At 39.1% G+C, this 18,692-nt stretch overlaps 1 protein-coding gene across 4 annotated transcripts in view; it reads right to left on the bottom strand.

The window, feature by feature from the left end:
* CERS6 (ceramide synthase 6) overlaps positions 1–18,692 on the bottom strand; it is a 254,564-nt gene that overhangs the window by 177,314 nt on the left and 58,558 nt on the right. For all 4 annotated transcript variants that reach the window (XM_036422064.2, XM_036422062.2, XM_036422065.2 and 1 more), the window contains exon 2: positions 5,819–5,924. In XM_036422064.2, the coding sequence (XP_036277957.1) occupies positions 5,819–5,924 (106 nt within the window). The remainder of the gene's footprint in view (positions 1–5,818; positions 5,925–18,692) is intronic.

Here is an 18,692-nt window from a genome sequence, read left to right on the forward strand (position 1 = left end):
ATTTATTACAGTTTTATATACAATAAAAGATAAAATTTTGTAAATATTTAACAGACACTTTAAAAAAGTATAGATTATATTCAGAGTATTCTAAATGTACCCCTTAGTTGTTCCTCATTAATTACATTTCATTAGAATTTCTATATTCTGTTTTATATTTTATTCACTTGATCTGTCATGACACAAAGGCAAACAAGAATATTTTATTAAATTTTTTCAATTTTTTTTATGAATGTATTCAATGCATGTATGTTTATAATTATTTTATCTTCATTTTAAATTATATTCTTTAGCAACTATTCATTTCATTTAATCCTTCCTGTCCTTAATTCCACTTTTCTATGAAAATAGAAACCCTACTTTCTATTATTTATATTTGTCTATATAATTTTAATTACACTCTTATTTTCAATATTTGTAATTACTGTACTTCAAAGTATCTCTCATAAGCTCTGTGACCTAAACCTAAATTACTTTTATTAGATGAGTCAACCAATTACATTTACTGATATAACTGAAAGTTTGCTTACAGTTCCCTCAATTACTATGCTTTCTGTTTTGATAGTTAAATTTTTAAAATTTTACCAAACCAAATATGGTTTATTTTATTCCCCTTCCTTTTAGGGGGTAATTTTTGCTCTAATGATTATTATATTATTATAATACTCTTCTATTTGTTTTCAATTAATAATAATTTCATATAAATAGTATTTCTTCTCCCTCCCCCACCCAACGTAAGTCAATAACTTTCTCTTAGAGTTTTACTCTGGTATTGTTAAATATGTTTGTACTTTGATTACTTGATTTGTCTGCTTAAACTAATATGCTTTTCCTCTCAGCTATTAGAGATTAGGCATTTAGTGAATATGTTGTGCCTCCCACCCTTTCCTCTCTCTATTATCACTTCTACATTGTGAGAGCAAATAATTTTTATGCCCCGCCTTGCCTGTTCGGTCATCCTACTCCTCACATTTCTTTCTTAGTTCTAAAGTTTAAATGTATTCAAAACTCGCTAACATTCCTATAGTTATCTATTGGTCAGCTGAAATTAATGATTATGATAGTTTCTTCAAAAAAGACTCTTGGGAACAAGTCCCCACATTTTTGCATTTTCAAATCTGTCTTGAGCCTTTACACAGTAAAAACAATTTGCATGGCTATAAAATTCTTAGTTCACATTTTCCTTGAAAATGCTAGTCTGTGAAATGTTGCTATAGAGAGAATTAAAGTAATGTTGATATTTTTCCCTAAATAAGTGATGTGATTTTTTGTTTGGCTGATCAAAGAATTAATTCTTTTTTTTTTTTTTTGATTGTATAAATAGTATTGGCTTTATTTTCAAAATTTATCTTTATTGTTGAAAGTATTACAGATGTCCACTCCCTGCCCTCCACATTGACCCTCTCCACTCCCCCCCCCCAGAATTATTTTATTTTTCAAATCTAAAATTTTAATATAAGTTTTAGTGCTAACCTTCTTGAGTCAATTTTTGTGACATTTGCATTAACATATTAAAATAAATCTCCATTTATTTTTGGATAATTTCATTGAATTACATCTTCCAATATTTATTCTACTTTGCTTTTTCCTTAAGGGACTTCAATTATGCAGATGCTGGATCTGCTTGGTCTATGTATCTAATTATTTTCAGCTCATTTTTGTTTTATTTAATTAAATGTTATTATTCCTATCTCCCATGTTTCTTGTTGAATTTTCTGCACTGTCTAGCAATTCCTGTTTTCTTTCCAATTTTGTCTTCATTTCTGGGATAGTCTTAGTACTTTTTTCCTGAACCTACCAGCTCACACTGCATCTCTTTCGTTGACCAGTTATTTTTTTTTCTTTTGATGTTGTATTTTATTTTTGTGGTCTCCCTCCAAAGAGTTACTGCTTTTTTTAAATTATTATTTATGGTGAAATATTTTATCACAATTTTCATTTGCCCTGGGGCCTAATTTTTCTAGTAACACTATTTATTAATAAGGGTTACTATACATTCTTTTTCTTGTCTTTGATGCTGTGTGTGTTCTTTCTTTACTACTCATCACTGAGGGAGGTGGATTTTCTCCACTAGCTCCTGATAGTACGGGGAGCAAGGAGGGTGCTTTTGCAGGTTAGCTGCCACCAAGGTAGACTGGCTCCTGAAAAAGTGCCTTCCACATGGTCTTCTGTGTACTCTCTCTATTTCTCTGAGTTAAACTGAGTCCAGGAGGACATCTGCCAGCCTCGCTCACCAGTTCCTGTACCTTGTGGTACAAACACTGTGGATAGAGCTTTTGTCTTACCTTCAAGAACTGTCTTTCTTGCAGGCTTTCCTGAAATCAACCCCCACTGGGCCCTCCATCCACACTTCATGCTTTTCATTTCCTGCTACTTGGCTTCTGCTCAGTCCCAACTGTTGTTTGTTAGCATTTATATATATTTTGAAATCTAAAGATACATATCTCCTAGTTTGCCAAAAATAAAGTGTGTGAGATTTTCCTTCTTTTTTGTGGGTCTGTATATATTTTTAGTGTTGTTTTTATTGTACTTTGTAGGTCTCCCCCCCTTTTTTTAACATCTTCACAGAAAAAAATAAAAATTGCTGACTTACAGAGATATTTTTATACCAGAAATACCTAGGTTAATTTTAATAATCACAACCAGTACTGAGAGGGAAAAGCGAAGTAAAGAAAAGAGGATTAAGTATAATAGGTAAATGAGGGAGGACAAATTACAGGAAGTTTGCCTATCTATATATATAAAACCCTAATATACAAATAGGCAAAACAACCGAACAACCGGTCGCTATGGTGTGTACTGACCACAAGGGGGCACGCGCAGAACATGGCAGGCATCATCAGCAGAGTGTGGATCATGGTAGGCATCGGCCATGGCGGGGTGGTGGAGCAGGTAAGAGGGAGTGCCAGACCAAGGCAGGGTGCCGGTCATTGACATGAGGGCTAGCCTCTGGTGGTTACTGAAAATTCTTTGCTCCTTCACACCATCGTCTTGCCTGGTGCTTGCACCTGCTGCCAGCACCAGCATCGTTTGCACACGCTGCCAGCACCTGGCACCGACTCTGATCACTCGGCGCTGTCAGTCCCGTCAATGGGTACGAGTGGCAGCTGCCAGCCCCGATCACCCCTCAGGGCCTCTCCACCTCCCTCTGCTCCTGAGAGGCGATCCGGGCTGGCAGCTGCCACTCGTACCCATTGACGGGACAGGTGCCATCTGCGCATGGGAGTGGTGGCAGTGGGAGTGGGGCTGCCAGCAGACAGGGGATGGGGGGCAATGGCAGAAGGGGCCAAGCAGGGGCTCAGAGGTTGGGCCAAGTCCTGCCCCGCTGCCCACCACAGCCTCATGGTCCACAGTTCCTTTGAAAGTGCACAGATTTGTGCACTGGGCCCCTAGAATATTTTAAACAGCGTGACATACCAAAAGTGGATTGTAATATGATATCATTAAACCTAGTTTCATAGGTGACATTTATATTCTTCGCTCAATGGTTCAAGAATTGATGTGCTTAGAAAAGTGAGGCTGCTGGAATACAGGAGAATTCCCAAAAGATATATTTATATATACACATACTTTCAATAATTATATATTCCAACTAGAGTTCCGGTGCACAAAAATCCATGCATTCTGGGGGGTCCCTCAGCCCCGCCTGCGCCCTCTTAAAGTCCAGGACCCCTCAGGAGGATTGGGCCTAAGCTGGCAGTCAGACATCCCTCTGGCAGCCAGGGAGCCTTTGGGGGATATCCAACTGATGGCTTAGTGCTGCTGCAGAGGTGGGAAAGGTTCCCACCACCACCACTGTGCTTGCAGCCATCAGCCCAGCTTGTGGCTGAGCGCAGCTCCCCCTGTGGGAGCTCAGTGAGCACCAGGGGGCAGCTCCTGTGTTGAGCATCTGCCCCCTGGTGGTCAGTGCATGTCATAGCGACCGGTCATTCCTGGTAATTCTGTCAATTTGCCTGTTACCCTTTTATTATATAGGATGGGTTAAATCTGAAAAGAAAGAAACACCAACTGAGCTATGAGCTGTTAAAAGTGTGAATACATTTTGGGGGACACCCTGTGTATAGTATATATCTTTGACCTGGAACCATCTTGTCAAGGGCAGAATGCTGGATGATCACTCAAACAAATAAACATGTTTCAACTCGCCAAGTCCTGCTACTTCCATGCTGCTCAACCTATTCCTTCCTCACATCACAAATAACACCGAAGAACTATAACAAATTCAAAAAAAAAAACAGTTACATACAACTTTTGCTGCATTTAACATGAGGCCTCTGCTTTAATCATTGAAAAACTTCCAAAAGAATCACCTTGGAAACTAAGAGAATATGATCATTAAAATTAGCTACAAACAAATATTCTCCAAAGCAGTGAACATGGCTGCAAACTCCTTTAATTACCTTTACAGAGGAAATTTCCCCAGTAAGCATAAACAACATAAGGTAAGGGAATAAAATGTCCACGGCAGGATTTCTAAAGGGAGGCACACATTTAGGTAGAAAACTCATAAAAAAATATGTTGTAATCTCATTAAGAAGTGACCCTGATATCTACCTGCATAACTGCATATTTAGGGGTAAAAAGGTATTTCACTGCAGTAAACTGATAGGGTAAGTGAAAATGCAAGTGTTTTCTTAATATTTTCTTCCTTTAAAAACTGCATGACATGTGCCCTTTCAGGGTAAAATCTGGCAACCTAAGACTACCAAAAAAATGTTCCTAAAATTCCATTCATTCTTCTCTCTTTCCTAGTGGAGACGTAAAACAACACCTCCTGCTTCTTCCATTTTTCCAGGGAAAAGACCGTTTTTAAAAGGACAGAGGGAAAAACCCTAGAGAATCTTGGCAGGAACAAAGACCATAAAATAAACAAAAATGTCTGAATATTTGAATTAACAGTATTAAGACAAGAGACAAATGACACAAATGGTCACCCACACAGATACCAAAAAAGGGAAAAAATTTGCTTAACACCGTCAAATCGCATCTTAAAAGCCCGAGTAAGTCTCCCAGGAAAATGAATGAGGGAACCATGTATTACACAAACACACAAATTAACCATTTTATTCAAACATACACTATTTCTCACAGAATGATACTCTTCTGTATTTTTTCTCTCTTTTTTTTTTTTTTTTGGTCCATTTAAGAGTAAGATCAGAGAGATATGTAAGAGTAAGAGTAAAATATTTTGATGCTGTGGTTTGCTTAATTTTTCATGGCCTTAGATTGAGGGTTTGGGACTTCTTTCTCCTCCTCCTTTGCTCTTAAGGAGAAAATAGCTGGAAGAGGGTGAGGCAATATTTCCCATCTATTCTCCTTCTTGTCCTCCTCTTCCCACTCCTACTTTGGACTTGAACTCTCAACAGAGTGACTGTCTCTTCTATTTTCTGCACAGGAAATCTATAACCCGTGTTCTCCCTTCATCCACGCCACCACTCCTCTAGCCTCCAAGGATTGCTTGCCTCATGTACCACAACCGCTAGAACATACGAACGATGCTATAAGCAATTGTTATACATACTGTCTCATGTCACGTGAAATTAAAAGAGACAGAGGGTTAGCCTAACCACTATCTAATTGACCCTGTTCTTCCCAGACAAGCTTCTGAAGTCGACTTGAGAGTAAACCAACTGGTCTCTCAGGTTTACTCGATTTCTACCCATTTTGGCCTGGTCATGGTGCCGGTGAGCCTTCTGAGAGCACACCTTCCAGGGTGAGGAGAGGCAATAAACAGTTCGTTCTCAGACCCAGGCGAGCAGGGACTGGATGATTTCAGCCTGAGAACTGCAATCACAGTCCCGGGAAAGGAGAGCCGTACCTTTGTGATTGCAGTGAAGACCTTCTCCAGAATGGCATTGGGCTGGGCAGCCTGGGGTCCACTGGTCTGAATGTTGAGGGCTATCGCACATGGTTTGGCTACAAACCTAAAAAAAAAAAAGACAAGTCATAAGCCATTCTTTCTATAGCTGCTTTTAATGTCACCAGTTACACGATACTCAGTTTATCCCAAATAGCATTTTATAGATGGATATTGCCAACACTAAGGTTGGTAACTATAAAACAGATTTAACTGTTTTTCTCTTCCTTTGTCCCCCCAGCAGTCATAGTAAAAATAAAAAAATAAAAAAGTAAAATTTAAAGAAATCCTTTAACTATTTTTTTGCAATTTATTACATTTTAAATTTTATTTTTACTGTTGAAAGTATTATAAATGTTTCCCTTTCCCCCACCAATGACCCCCTTTTCTCCACTCCACTGCCTCCCCAGACCTTTGCGCACTATTGCCTGTGTCCATGGGTTACACATGGAAGTTCTTTGGTTAATATCTTCCCTTCCCCCACCTTTCCCACTGAGATTTGCCAGTCTGTACCATGCTTCCATATCGCTGGATCTATTTTGTAGTCAGTTCATTTTGTTCATGAGATCCCACATATAAATGAGATCACAAGATACTTGTCTTTCTCTGACAGGCTTATTTTGTTTAGTGTAATACTCTTCAGGTCCCTCAATCTGTCTCAAAGGATAAGAGATCCTTCTTTCTTATAGCTGCATAGTATTCCATTGTCTAAATGTACCATAAAACATTTAAATCTCTTGATCCTTAAGTTCTAATAAGACTAAACAGATAGAAAGACGATCAACTGAAAAAATTAGTGTATAAGTGAAAAATATATAAACAAAACAAACCATGATTTTGGAATGACATAATTTATAGCCTTCTTACTAATACCTGACTAGCAATAGTCATATTTTGACTATGAGGAAGTGCTTACTGAGCATCTGATTACACATGTAGAGAGTGTGCTTTTGATTGTCCCAGTCATAAAATTGTCCAGTTTTATTTCTATAATCAGAGTGTTCTATATTCAGCCTCAATTCCTTATGGCTTCTTAAATTTTTTCACTTTTTGGTTATTTGCTTCTTTCTCATAAGAAGTAATGCAGATGTCAAACAGCATGATATCCCAGACAAGTTGAAAAGCATGAATGATTGCAAGCCTCAACTGCACTGTTTTCATCCTAAGCAAATGCCTAAGTCAGGAATGGGAAGAAGTGCTTCAGTTCTGGCCATGCTTGATGTGTGAGTGCGTATTGAAAGAGTGCTGGCAGAGGGCACGGGGCCCCAAAGGTATGGTGACGAGTGTCTGAAACATTTTTAAAGAGAAAAAGCACTTACAACATTAAGAATTGTTTTGTATTAAATACTCAAGAAATAAGGCTCTGTAAATGTTTCTGTTCACTGTGGCATTTAACATTTTCTACTAATATAAAATATCCTATATAATAAAAGCCTAATATGCTAAGTGTCTGGTTGTCCAGTCTGACATTCAACCAGTCAAAGCATAATATGCTAATGATATGCTAAGGCCACTCTGGGGTCCTTTGGCCTAGCCTGCTCCCTCTCACAATCCAGAATCCCTCAGGGGATATTAGAGAGCTGGTTTCGACCCAATGGCAGAATGACCAGTTGTTATGACATGCACTGACAACCAGGGGGCTGATGCTCAATACAGGAGCTGCCCCCTGATGGTCAGTGTGCTCCCACAAGGCGAGCACCACATAGCCAGAAGCTGAGCTCATCATGGTTGGCAAGCCTCTCCCGTCTGCGGCAGTTGGACATCCCCTGAAGGCTCCTGGATTGAGAGAGGGCACAGGCCAGGCTGAGGGACCTCCCACCTCCTGAGTGCACAAATTTTGTGCACTGGGCCTCTAGAAACAATATAATATGAAATTATCACCAAGACTCATTTGATGTTGGCAAGTGGTAAATGTACAAAATAGATCATGAGTAAATCCTAGATGAAGCATCTTTTTAACAACTGTTGATGAGATTATAGAACAGTAAACAAAAAAATTTAAGTCAAGAAATTCACTCAACAGAATCTCTTCAAAAACAACTTCTTCACCTTTGCTAAACTCTTCCAGCAACTTGCAAAAGCATTCGAAAAGGTATTTTCAGTATCTATTGCACATCAACACGTTGTACACATCTCCCCTGTCACTTTTAAGCTTCAACCTACTTTTTAAAGGCTCTTCCCTAAATTTTGAGAATGAATGCAGTAGCATCTTAAAGGCAGCACATCCCCTGATCACCAAACATTACCTTTTAATAATCAAAGTTACTGAATAAATATCATGCTCAGTAAAAAGATTTTTAAAGCAGTGACCAAAAACTAAGTGAAAATTGTCTCTGCTACTATCCGGCTATGGAGCCCTACCTGCAGAAATTAATCTCCCTGTGCCTTAATATCCTATGTAAAAAAATTATAATACTTACATAAATATATAAATTGTATGTGTATCCAAACACATGTTTACACATAATGTTAAACATGTAACATGTTTAAACATGATGTCAGGCAGTGTCTTTGTCTAAAATCATTGATGGTAGCCACGTGTGTATTTTCATAACATAGCATTTACACAGCTGGGCTTTTCTGGGCCTCATAAGCCACTCAATTTCAGCTAAGCTATGCCAAGTCATGTGCATCCAACAAGTTCTAAAAGTACCAAGAAAAAAAGAAGAGAGCAGGAACCAAGACAGGCAACCGAAAATGACAAGGGCATCATGGAGAGTGACCACTTGTCTCAGTTTGCTCTCACTGTCTGCTTGTCCTTGCATCGTTAATAATGGCACCATCTTTACTTTTTGATATATTGCCACAATAATTTTTTTAAGTGTCTTCATGTGGACAATTAATGGTAATGATGACCATCATCATGCTATCAGGGTCCTTGCTCATCTAAACTTGGCCTTCTCTCAGGACCCAAAACTTCCAGCTCCCCTACTCACCCCCCGAGCCCTCTAGGGTACTGTGCCCACCCTTAGCACCGGGTAGTTGGTATGAACTTATGTAGACCTCATCCAAGTGTGTGGCCTCCATGAAGGCATGAAGGGCCTCAGTGGAAGTCCACATTTCCAGAGCCTAGAACACAAACTCATTAATCTCCTCTGGCCAGGTGAGGCAGGATGATCATCACCCCCACTTTGCAGAGAGGGTCAGAGAGATTCTCTGCCTCAAGGAAATGGGGTGGGGCGGGGGCAGACGGGAAGGCAGAGGACGGCATATTTCTTTCTCAGGAAGGTCAATGTTGTTATCAACTCCCTGGCTTGATTTACTAGCCAGGATAAGTCCCAAAGTCTGAGGATATGGTAAGAGAAATGAAAGATAAATTTAACAGGATCAATTTAAAGACTGAAGCACTTTACAGTTTAAATGGCTCCATGGGCCGAAACTGGTTTGGCTCAGTGGATAGAGCGTCGGCCTGCAGACTGAAAGGTCTCGGGTTCGATTCCAATCAAGGGCATGTACCTTGGTTGCGGGCACATCCCCAGTGGGGGGGGTGCAGGAGGCAGCTGGTCGATGTTTCTCTCTCATTGATGTTTCTAACTCTCTGTCCCTCTCAATTCCTCTCTGTGTAAAATCAATAAAAAATATATTAAAAATAAATAAATAAATGGCTCCATGGTATGGATGTACAAGACATGAATTCTTTGAAGGAAGTTACTATGTTATAGAATATTTTCATGTGCATGCATAGTAAACTACGGACACCCAATAAATATTCGATGGATGAGTGAATGACCAAATCAACTAATTCAATGATAGGGATTGTCAAGGGATTATCTTTTCTGTGCATTTTTATTCCCTAGTCATTTGGGCCTAGATGCCATTTCTAAAATTCCGATTGACTCTAAAGTCAAGGCTGCCCTGCGACAAGAACTTGTGTTGCACAAACACCTCACCAGGCATTTTCTTTTCAACTTACTTAGTACAGACAGCAAACACTTAATTTCCAAGATTTAAAATATTTCATAAGATAGGCAGAAAACATTAATTTCAAATCCCATATGAGAGGAAAGAACGGATGTAATTTTTATCTTCCTAATAGTACTCCTGATTATAGGAAAAGACAGAAATTTTATTTGTGTATATTCTCCAAATAATTTTTGAATCACTGCTAGCACTTTTCCTAACAAAAAGTATATCAGTCATAACACACACACACACACACACACACACACACACACACACAAAATAAATAAATAAATAAACAAAACAAAACAAAAAAAACATGCACACACCAAGACACAACTACCTATTGTCATGGTCCATTAGAGAAAAGCTGGATATTTCCCCCTCAATGCTGGCTCAGACAGAAGTAAGTTCAGAAGAGCTGTCTTTCACAAAGGCTGTCTTAAAAGACAGAGAGCGAGAAATTGGATGGTGGGGTAGAGTACCTACAAATACAATAGTTGAAAGAAAATATGTATTTTCAAGCTTTGAAGATTACCTACCTCTACCTGGAAATGCTCACCCGATTACTTTTTTATCAAAGGCAGCAGTACTACCTTCAAAAGATCAAACATCTATAAAGTACTTTCATGTAGTATAACATCCTATTTGAAAGTAAATACCATAAGGATGCAAGCTTTGAGGAATACTAGTCCCAATTTAAAGGCAAAGAAAGCACCTAAAATATCCCTACTTTTAAATCCTATTGATCAATATGCATTTCTATTGTTAACCAGGAATTGGGCACCGCCACACAGTATTGAGGTAAGCTCTGGGGTGTGGTGTGGCTATAAGCATACAGAAAACAGGAAGTGATTCTTGCACTCAAACACATTTACAACATGGGAAAGGAGATTAATAAGAAAATTAATGTTCACAGGGTATGTGTCAGTTCTAATGACTTAATACTATGTAATCATCTTTAGTTGGGAGCTTGGCCAGAGACTTTTTAGCCCTAACACTAGCATTTCTTACACTTTTCAAAAATAATTGGAAAACTATGGTATGAACACGTGAACATTAAAGAAGGAGTAGAGAGAAGTGATTGATTCAATTTCTTGTCTGATTACCAGCACTTCCATACAATGTTCATCAGCGATAGGAGGCCATGGCCAGGGTCACAGTAAATATTAAAATTTTTAAACTTACAAGAAAAGTATAGATTGGATTTCGAAAGCTAATATGTGGGTGCATGTTTAGATACACATGTGTGAATGTGCCTGAGTGAATAGGCATGAGTGTATGACTGTGTATTCTACAGTCTTATCTAAGATTAAACTGTTTCAAAAAAAACAAAAACAACAAATAGTGGAAAGAAACCCAGATGGAGACAGCAAACCTGATACTTGTTAGTAGTTTCTATTGTCAAGTGCTTTGCAGAATAAACTTTTTTTTAAAAAAAGCCCAACAACTCTTTGAAGTAAATAAAAGTCCCATTTTACAGAATTATAAACTAAATTTCAAAGAAGTTAAGGGATCTGCTCAAGGTCTTAAAACTTAAAGTAAATAGCTTACACAGGATGTAGACTGAGTCAATCCTAACACAGTCTATTCATAAAAACCGTATTTTCCCCTTTCCCTAAAATAATGAAAGGTAAGTTGATGAAAGAAGTATTGTTAAATATGTGTGATATGGTCATACACTTTCACTCAGCATTCCTACTTTCATGAATTTATTTAAGGAAACTTGTCAAAGAAAAAAAGCCATAAATGAAAAGATTTTCAGGCACCGATGTTTCTTATAGGGAAAAAATGGTAACTAGCTTAATGGTTCGCTAACAAATGACTCACGGAGCACCTGTAATACCTCAGCCCTGCTGTAAGTGTTGGCGATGCAGCAGTGACAAAATGCCTGCTTTTATGGAGCTGGCACGTCAGGAGGAAGAAGATGAAAAATGAAGTGGTGCTATGCTGGGAGCTAGAGGGTGTTTTGCTAAGTGAAATACATCAGACAAAGAAGGACAAACACCACATGATGTCACTTACATGTGGCATCTAAGCAACAAAATAAATGAACAAGCAGAACATAAACAGACTCTGAGATACAGAGAACAAACTGATGGTTGCCAGATGGGAAGGGGGATGGAGGTCTTGGTGAAAAAATATCAAGGGGATTATGAAATACCAATCGGCAGTTACAAAATAGTCATGGGGCCCTGACCAGTTTGGCTCAGTGGATAGAGCATCAGCCTGAGGACTGAAGGGTCCTAGGTTTGATTCCGGTCAAGGGCATGTACCTTGGTTGTGGGCACATCACCCAGTAAGGGGTATTCAGGAGGCAGCTGATCGATGTTTCTCTCTCATCAATGTTTCTAACTCTCTATCCCTCTCTCTTACGCTCTGTAAAAAAAAAAAAAAAAAAAAAAATCAAATAAAACATATTTAAAAAAACAAAAACAAAGTAGTCACAAGGGTATAAAGTACAGCACAAGGAATAATATTGTAATAACTGTGTGCAGTGCCAGATGGACACCAGGATTACTGGGGAATCACTTCATAAGTTATAAAAATGTCTAAACACTATGCTTTACACCTGAAACTAATATAAAATAATATAGACAACTATAATTGAAAAAAAAATAATTAAAAACAAAATAAAATAGAGTGGTGTATGTTTTTCCAGATAATGAAAAATACTATAGAGAAAAATTAAGCCTGCTAAGAAGGATGGGGTTGCAGTTTTTAATATTTAACAGAATGGTCAGGGAAGGCCACTGAGAAAGTAAAAAGACTCCTGAAGGAGGTAAGAAAATTGGGGAAAGAACCTTCTAGAAAAAAACAGTAGTCAAGGGTGGAGGCCCTGAGGAAGGAGGTGATTGAGATGTTGATGGCACATCCAGAAGGCCAATGATAAATTCTAATGCTGGCAAGAGTAAGGAGAAACAGCTGCTCTGGTAAATTGTTTCTGGGTCCCTAAACAGAGGTAATCAGTCTTTGAAATGCAATTTAGCAGTATTTAGCAAACTGTTAAAATGTGTAAGCTTTTATAGGTATTACTAGTTTTATATCCTATTAGAAATATACCCTCCAGATATACTGGGGCATTTTAAAACAATAAAGTTTACTGCAGGATTGCTTGAGATAACAAACAAACAAAGAAAAAGAACAGATGTTTATCAGAAGGATACATGTGAAATATGGTACGTCCATACAATGGAATTCCATAAGGTTGTTAAAATGAGGTAAATCTGTTGTGCTTTAAGACACAATAATAAATATAAAATGTAAGATACGGAACAAGAGTAATATCCCATTTGTGTAGTTAGAAACACTTTTATCAGGAAGAGTAGCAAACAAAAAAAAAATTGTTAATGGTGATAACCTTTTGGGGTTAAGTGTATTAATTTACATTCTATACCTTTCTGTGCTATTTTAAGTTTGTACATTTGTATGCTTTATATTTACTTAAAGGTAAACAGCATTTAAATACTTTCATTGCATATTTAACGACATGGAAAAATGCGCAGAAGTATGATCATCACTTATACACACATTTCTGACATATGAGGAATAGAATGAAGACATAAAATTGAGTCACTCTAGTCAAACTGCTAAATTACTAAAATTAAATAGGTTGAGGCATGAGGAAATAATTCTATTCCTGGTTTACCTAGCCTGGAGACTTGAACTTTTGATCTTCCAAGTCCTACCTCAGTGCCTGATATAATGAAACCTCCAGGTAACCCTCTATGCCTGAAGGACTAAGGAAAGAATGTTCATGTATCCAGACCACCTGACATCCAGTTTTCAGACATGAGTCTTTCAAGGGATCACCATCTCAGACTAATCCAGAGACTAAGAATGTGAAACTGATTCTTCTCTTTGCTATAAGAAGTCTTAGCTTTTCTTTCTTCTTTGAAATACTCTGGGTATTGCTTAGTTGTGTTTCTGGTTTGCAAATCCTAAGAACCTTGAATAAGCCTTTGTTATTTATTTATAACCAAAGCTTCCTGATTTCAGTGATGTGCAGCTGACACATGAAAGCTAAGCATAAATACTAAAAGCTGAACCATGCCTATTGCCAGGTAATAGGGCTGTGGCTTATTTTAACATTCTTTTTTATGCTTTTCTATATTTTTCAACATTTTTAAATGAGCCTGCAAACTTTTAATACCAAAAGTAAATATCTTTAGAAATAGAGATGAACAGGAGGATCTCTATGCCAGGTAAAATTCTAAATCTCAAAAGACACAAAAACCGAACAGACAGCCCCAAGATACCCGCATTTCAGCTAATTCCATGGGGCAATTCAAGCAAAGGATCTCAGTGTGACTGAGACAAGGGAGAGATTAATAAAGGCAACAAAAACAAAATGCCACTTTAGTACCATGTCAAGTAAAGAAAATGATGAAATTCAAAGTCAATGGGAGCTCCATCAGGTATGAAACTATGGTGAAATTTCGTCAAGAAAAATGTTACCAACATTAAATAGATAGCTTGAGAATTTTAAAATGCTTCTGTCTGTGCCTGGAGAGATGCCATAGCACTTTTCTATTTCCTTATCTGTAAAATTAAAAACATAATTACACTGTGTCTTATGTTGGGAAATGTTTCTAAATCATTGGCCTCTTGAGACCCGTTGAAAAGGGATAAGAACAGGGGAAGGTGGTATGCAGACTGGTGTGCAGGCAGAAAAAATTACTCCTCCTAGAACAAAACATGGATGTTTTCTGGGTAGAATCATATAGTAGAGAGAAAAAATCTCTTAGTGGATCTGCTCTGAGCTTGCAGTGTTGGAAAGCTACTCAATATTTCTGAACCCTAGTTACCACAATTATAAAACGGAGACAATAAAATCTACTTTGCAAATGTTGTGTGAGCAACAGACAGAATGAATATAAGCCTCACAACATGGTGCTCAACATCTGGAAAGTATTCCATAAGTACTGGCTACTCTTAAATTTTTATAACAAGAAGCAGACATTTACACATTAGGAGGACTTCTAGTCTGTGCTGGTCACACACTCACAGAGGGAAGTGTGTTACGTGGTAGGCTGTGACACAGGGAAGAGCAGAAGGTCACTGGGGTGGAAAGTCCCTAGGACATACCAAAGGGCAAAACTGGGAAAACAAGGACCTTGCCCCCTTGGTAGCATTTCCTCCCCTTGCATATCACTGGTCAAGCGATTTAGACCCCCTAACCTTTCATATCACTGGTCAAGCGATTCAGACCCTCCCCTGACCTTCTCTCCCCTAGTCCTTGGGTTAGACTCCCTTACAGGGGGAACAAACAAAGGGACAAGAGAAGCCTTGAAGCATTAAGCCCCCAGGACAATGAGGTTCTGACTCATGGAAGACATCCAGGCGTCTTCAAACTGCGGCCCTCGGGCCACATGCAGCCCGCAGAGGAGTCTGATCCGGCCCGCCAGGTTTTTTGGGCAGTGAGCGCAGCCGAGGTGTTACAGTAGGAATTAGTAGTTCATATAGTCCGGCCCTCAAGCTCTCTGAGGGACCGTGATCTGGCCCCCACTTTAAAAAGTTTGAGGACCCCTGGATGTGAAGCAGTTTGTCTGTGCTGAGACCTGAGGAATCTTTCAGTGATAATGGGGTGGGACTGTGAAGGGTGATGGAGGCCAGTCCCTGAGGTCTTGCTCCTTCCGGGCATTGTGCTCAGTGCTTCGCATATGCCATCCTCCAGCGTTTACATTTTATTGTAGAGAAACTGGTTCTGCTGATGCTGAGAGTCAGCTTTCCTACTGGTAATTATGCTCTTTCCTGTCAGTGTGTGAAGGGTGCTTCCTTCATTCTGTTTCATTCTGTCTTGTTTGGTGTTAAAATTGGTGCTAGGCTGTCAAAATTTTTCTGGGGGGGAATTTTTAGTATCTTGGCAGATCATAAGCTTAAATGAAAACCTTTATGATACTCTCCTTTATGAATTGCTGTTTGAAATTCCATAAAGTCATCACCGGTTGTTTGTGGTTTTGAGGCACCAGTGGACGAAACTCCTGGTACTGATATCAAAGATGTACACAGGGCCATGGGCATGTGCAAACAGTCAGAAGTATTTGCAGAGTGCAGTTCTTGGAGTAGAGTAACAGGGTAATGAATATATACCTGAATCCCGTCGTTTTTTAGTTCAAGTCACTGAAACATTGAATGAACTATTTTCCTCTTTTGTAAAACAGTGATAGTAAAGTCTGTTTGCTTATCCCTTGGGGACGATTTGAAGACTGACTGGGATGAAGTATGAAAGCACTTGTGAATTGTAAGGCAACTGGCAAATGTGATGGAATTAAAGGATTAATGGGTTATAGGAGGGCTTGGAACTCTCCCAGACCTCACTTTCAGCATCATAATGCTCTGAAAAAATCAGTTTACTCCTAGTGGTACTGTCTTAGACTTTCCTAACCACAAGGGTATTTTCAAACTACATGCTACAGTTTCTCTTCTTATAAATATATTTAATGCCCTTTATATCATATTTTATGCAATATTCAGGGGCACATTTTTCATTGTTAAAATAAAGATACTTAGACTTAGGAGCTTTGTCTTTAACAACTAGATTCTGTCTTTCTCAAATAGTTGTAATAATCTCATGGTGAAATATCACAAGTCTAGAGTTTGCTTATTTCTTTCCACAACCCCGGAAATATAGCAAGGAGACAGTTTTGTCTTTCTCAGGTCAGCCTGTGCTTTCCAAGGATCTTAGCTCTCAGTTTCTGGCATCGGTGGCGTCCAGGTCTCTGATCTGGCCCTCCGATAAGGTTGAAGTAGACTGGACTGACAGGCCTCTTTACCACAGCTATTTATTTATTTATTTATTTATTTTTTTAATATATTTTATTGATTTTGTACAGAGAGGAAGGGAGAGAGATAGAGAGTTAGAAACATCGATGAGAGAGAGTCATCGATCAGCTGCCTCTTGCATACCCCCTACCGGGGATATGCCCGCAACCAAGGTACATGCCCTTGACCGGAATCGAACCCGGGACCTTTCAGTCCCCAAGCCGACGCTCTATCCATTGAGCCAAACCGGTTTCGGCTACCACAGCTATTTATGATGTAGCTGTAATTATTAGAGAGCTGCTTGTGAATTTTTAACAACAACAAAGTTTCTGCCAATTATTATTAACAAAAGCAGCTATTGGCTAAGGGTCTCTTCCATTTCCTTAAAGAATTAAGTTAGATTCAGGAAATACTCCTTAAAATACTAAAAATTAAAAAATTTAAAGTTAGAAAATAAAAAAGCAGATGCAGAAAGGGTTATAGGATCTGGAATAGCGCAGGCTGGCTTAACCAGTGCTTTCAAATGTTTGAGGAGGTTACCGACTGGATTATCTCTTCAGAGGGCTGAGGAAAGAGGAAATGGATTTACATTCCAGCAAGAAAGGATAATGCAGGAAGGACTTTTGACTCAAGTGTGATAAAAACAACAACAAAAAACAAACAAAAAACCCCACTAAAATAAGATACCAGAGGAATTTTTTTTTCTTTTTTGAAATAATTATAGATTCACAAGAAATTACAAAGAAATGTACATGGAGGTTTCATGCCCAAAGGAAATTTTTGAATGATCTTTCTAAAGAATAATTTGGTTTGGAGGAAGGAGGCTGGACCAAGTGGCATAATAAACTCTTGAGTTTCTGGCTCTTTCATTAGTTTTTGCCAATCTTATGTTCTTCCCATAACTGTTAATGGACAAACAGCACCAGGTTGTTCGATCAGTGGAGTCAGACCCAGCCTTGGTTCAGTAACTCCATACTTGAGTTCTGGCTAAGAAAAAATTCAGAGCCTAGATTCAAACTCTAAGAGAAAGTTTATTTAGGAAGTCATAGAGGTAGAAGAAGTGAGCTGCAGAGGACATAAGCCAGTTGTGCTTCGTGAGCTCAGGGAATAGTTGCAGAGGCAAAAGAAGGGCCATTGGAGCTGGGGAGAAGGAGAGGAAGAGGGAAAGAAGGGGAGAGAGAGGGAGAAAGGAAGAGAGATAGGGGGAGAGAGACAAGGCAGAAAGGGGTGGGGGAAGGCGAGATTGTGCTCCACAGAGAGAGCCACACTAGGTCCTCCTCCTGAAGGTTTTTATCTGTAGGTCTCAGGGGAGGATCCCAATAGAATATTCATTAGCTTTCCAGGTGTGTCCTTTCAGGGTTGTGCTCTCTACTAATTAGTTGGCAACTGGGCAAAGTGGTCATTAGTCAATGCAGCTAATCCTAATGTCGCCTGTCTGGTTTGGCTGCTTTCCTGGGCCTGGAGCTGAAACAAACCTAAGGCCTTGCAGGGGTCCTCAAACTTTTTAAAGTGGGGGACAGATCACGGTCCCTCAGAGAGCTGGAGGGCCGGACTATATGAACTACTAATTCCTACTGTAACACCTCGGCTGCACTCACTGCCCAAAAAATCTGGCGGGCCGGATCAGACTCCTCTGCGGGCCGCATGTGGCCGGCGGGCCGTAGTTTGAAGATGCCTGATTGAGTCTAATGAGAATATTATGATATTTATTTGACCATCATAACAGTTTACTTTAATTCAATGCCTATACTTTTTACAAGTACTCACTGCCTTAACTTCATTTGACTTCATATTAGTATTAACTAACACGTTGAAAGGGAGGAAACAGAGGCCCAGAGAGAATGTCATCCCCAAACCTAGAGGCAAAGCTGATCCCGGATACACAGCTTCTCTCAGTTGGCTGCTGTTTCCTAATCTCCTCTCATATGTGACAAGCTATCCCAGGATTGGCTTGTGCGGTGAAAATATAAACCTAACAAACTTGCCCAGAAATTCTTTTGCAAGTCCTTCAAGTTCCTGTCCTACTTCTGCCCAACTCACTCCCTGCGTGAGTCTTGGGCAGCATGTGTTCTGGGCACTGTGCTTGGGCAGCATGGCTGAGATGTTTTCCCTAAGACAGCATGGATCCCCAAGGATCTCACCAGGAAAACCCACCAGGAATCTTTTATTT

Source organism: Pipistrellus kuhlii, unplaced genomic scaffold (assembly GCF_014108245.1).
Source record: "Pipistrellus kuhlii isolate mPipKuh1 unplaced genomic scaffold, mPipKuh1.p scaffold_m20_p_7, whole genome shotgun sequence".
Lineage (NCBI taxonomy): Eukaryota > Metazoa > Chordata > Mammalia > Chiroptera > Vespertilionidae > Pipistrellus > Pipistrellus kuhlii.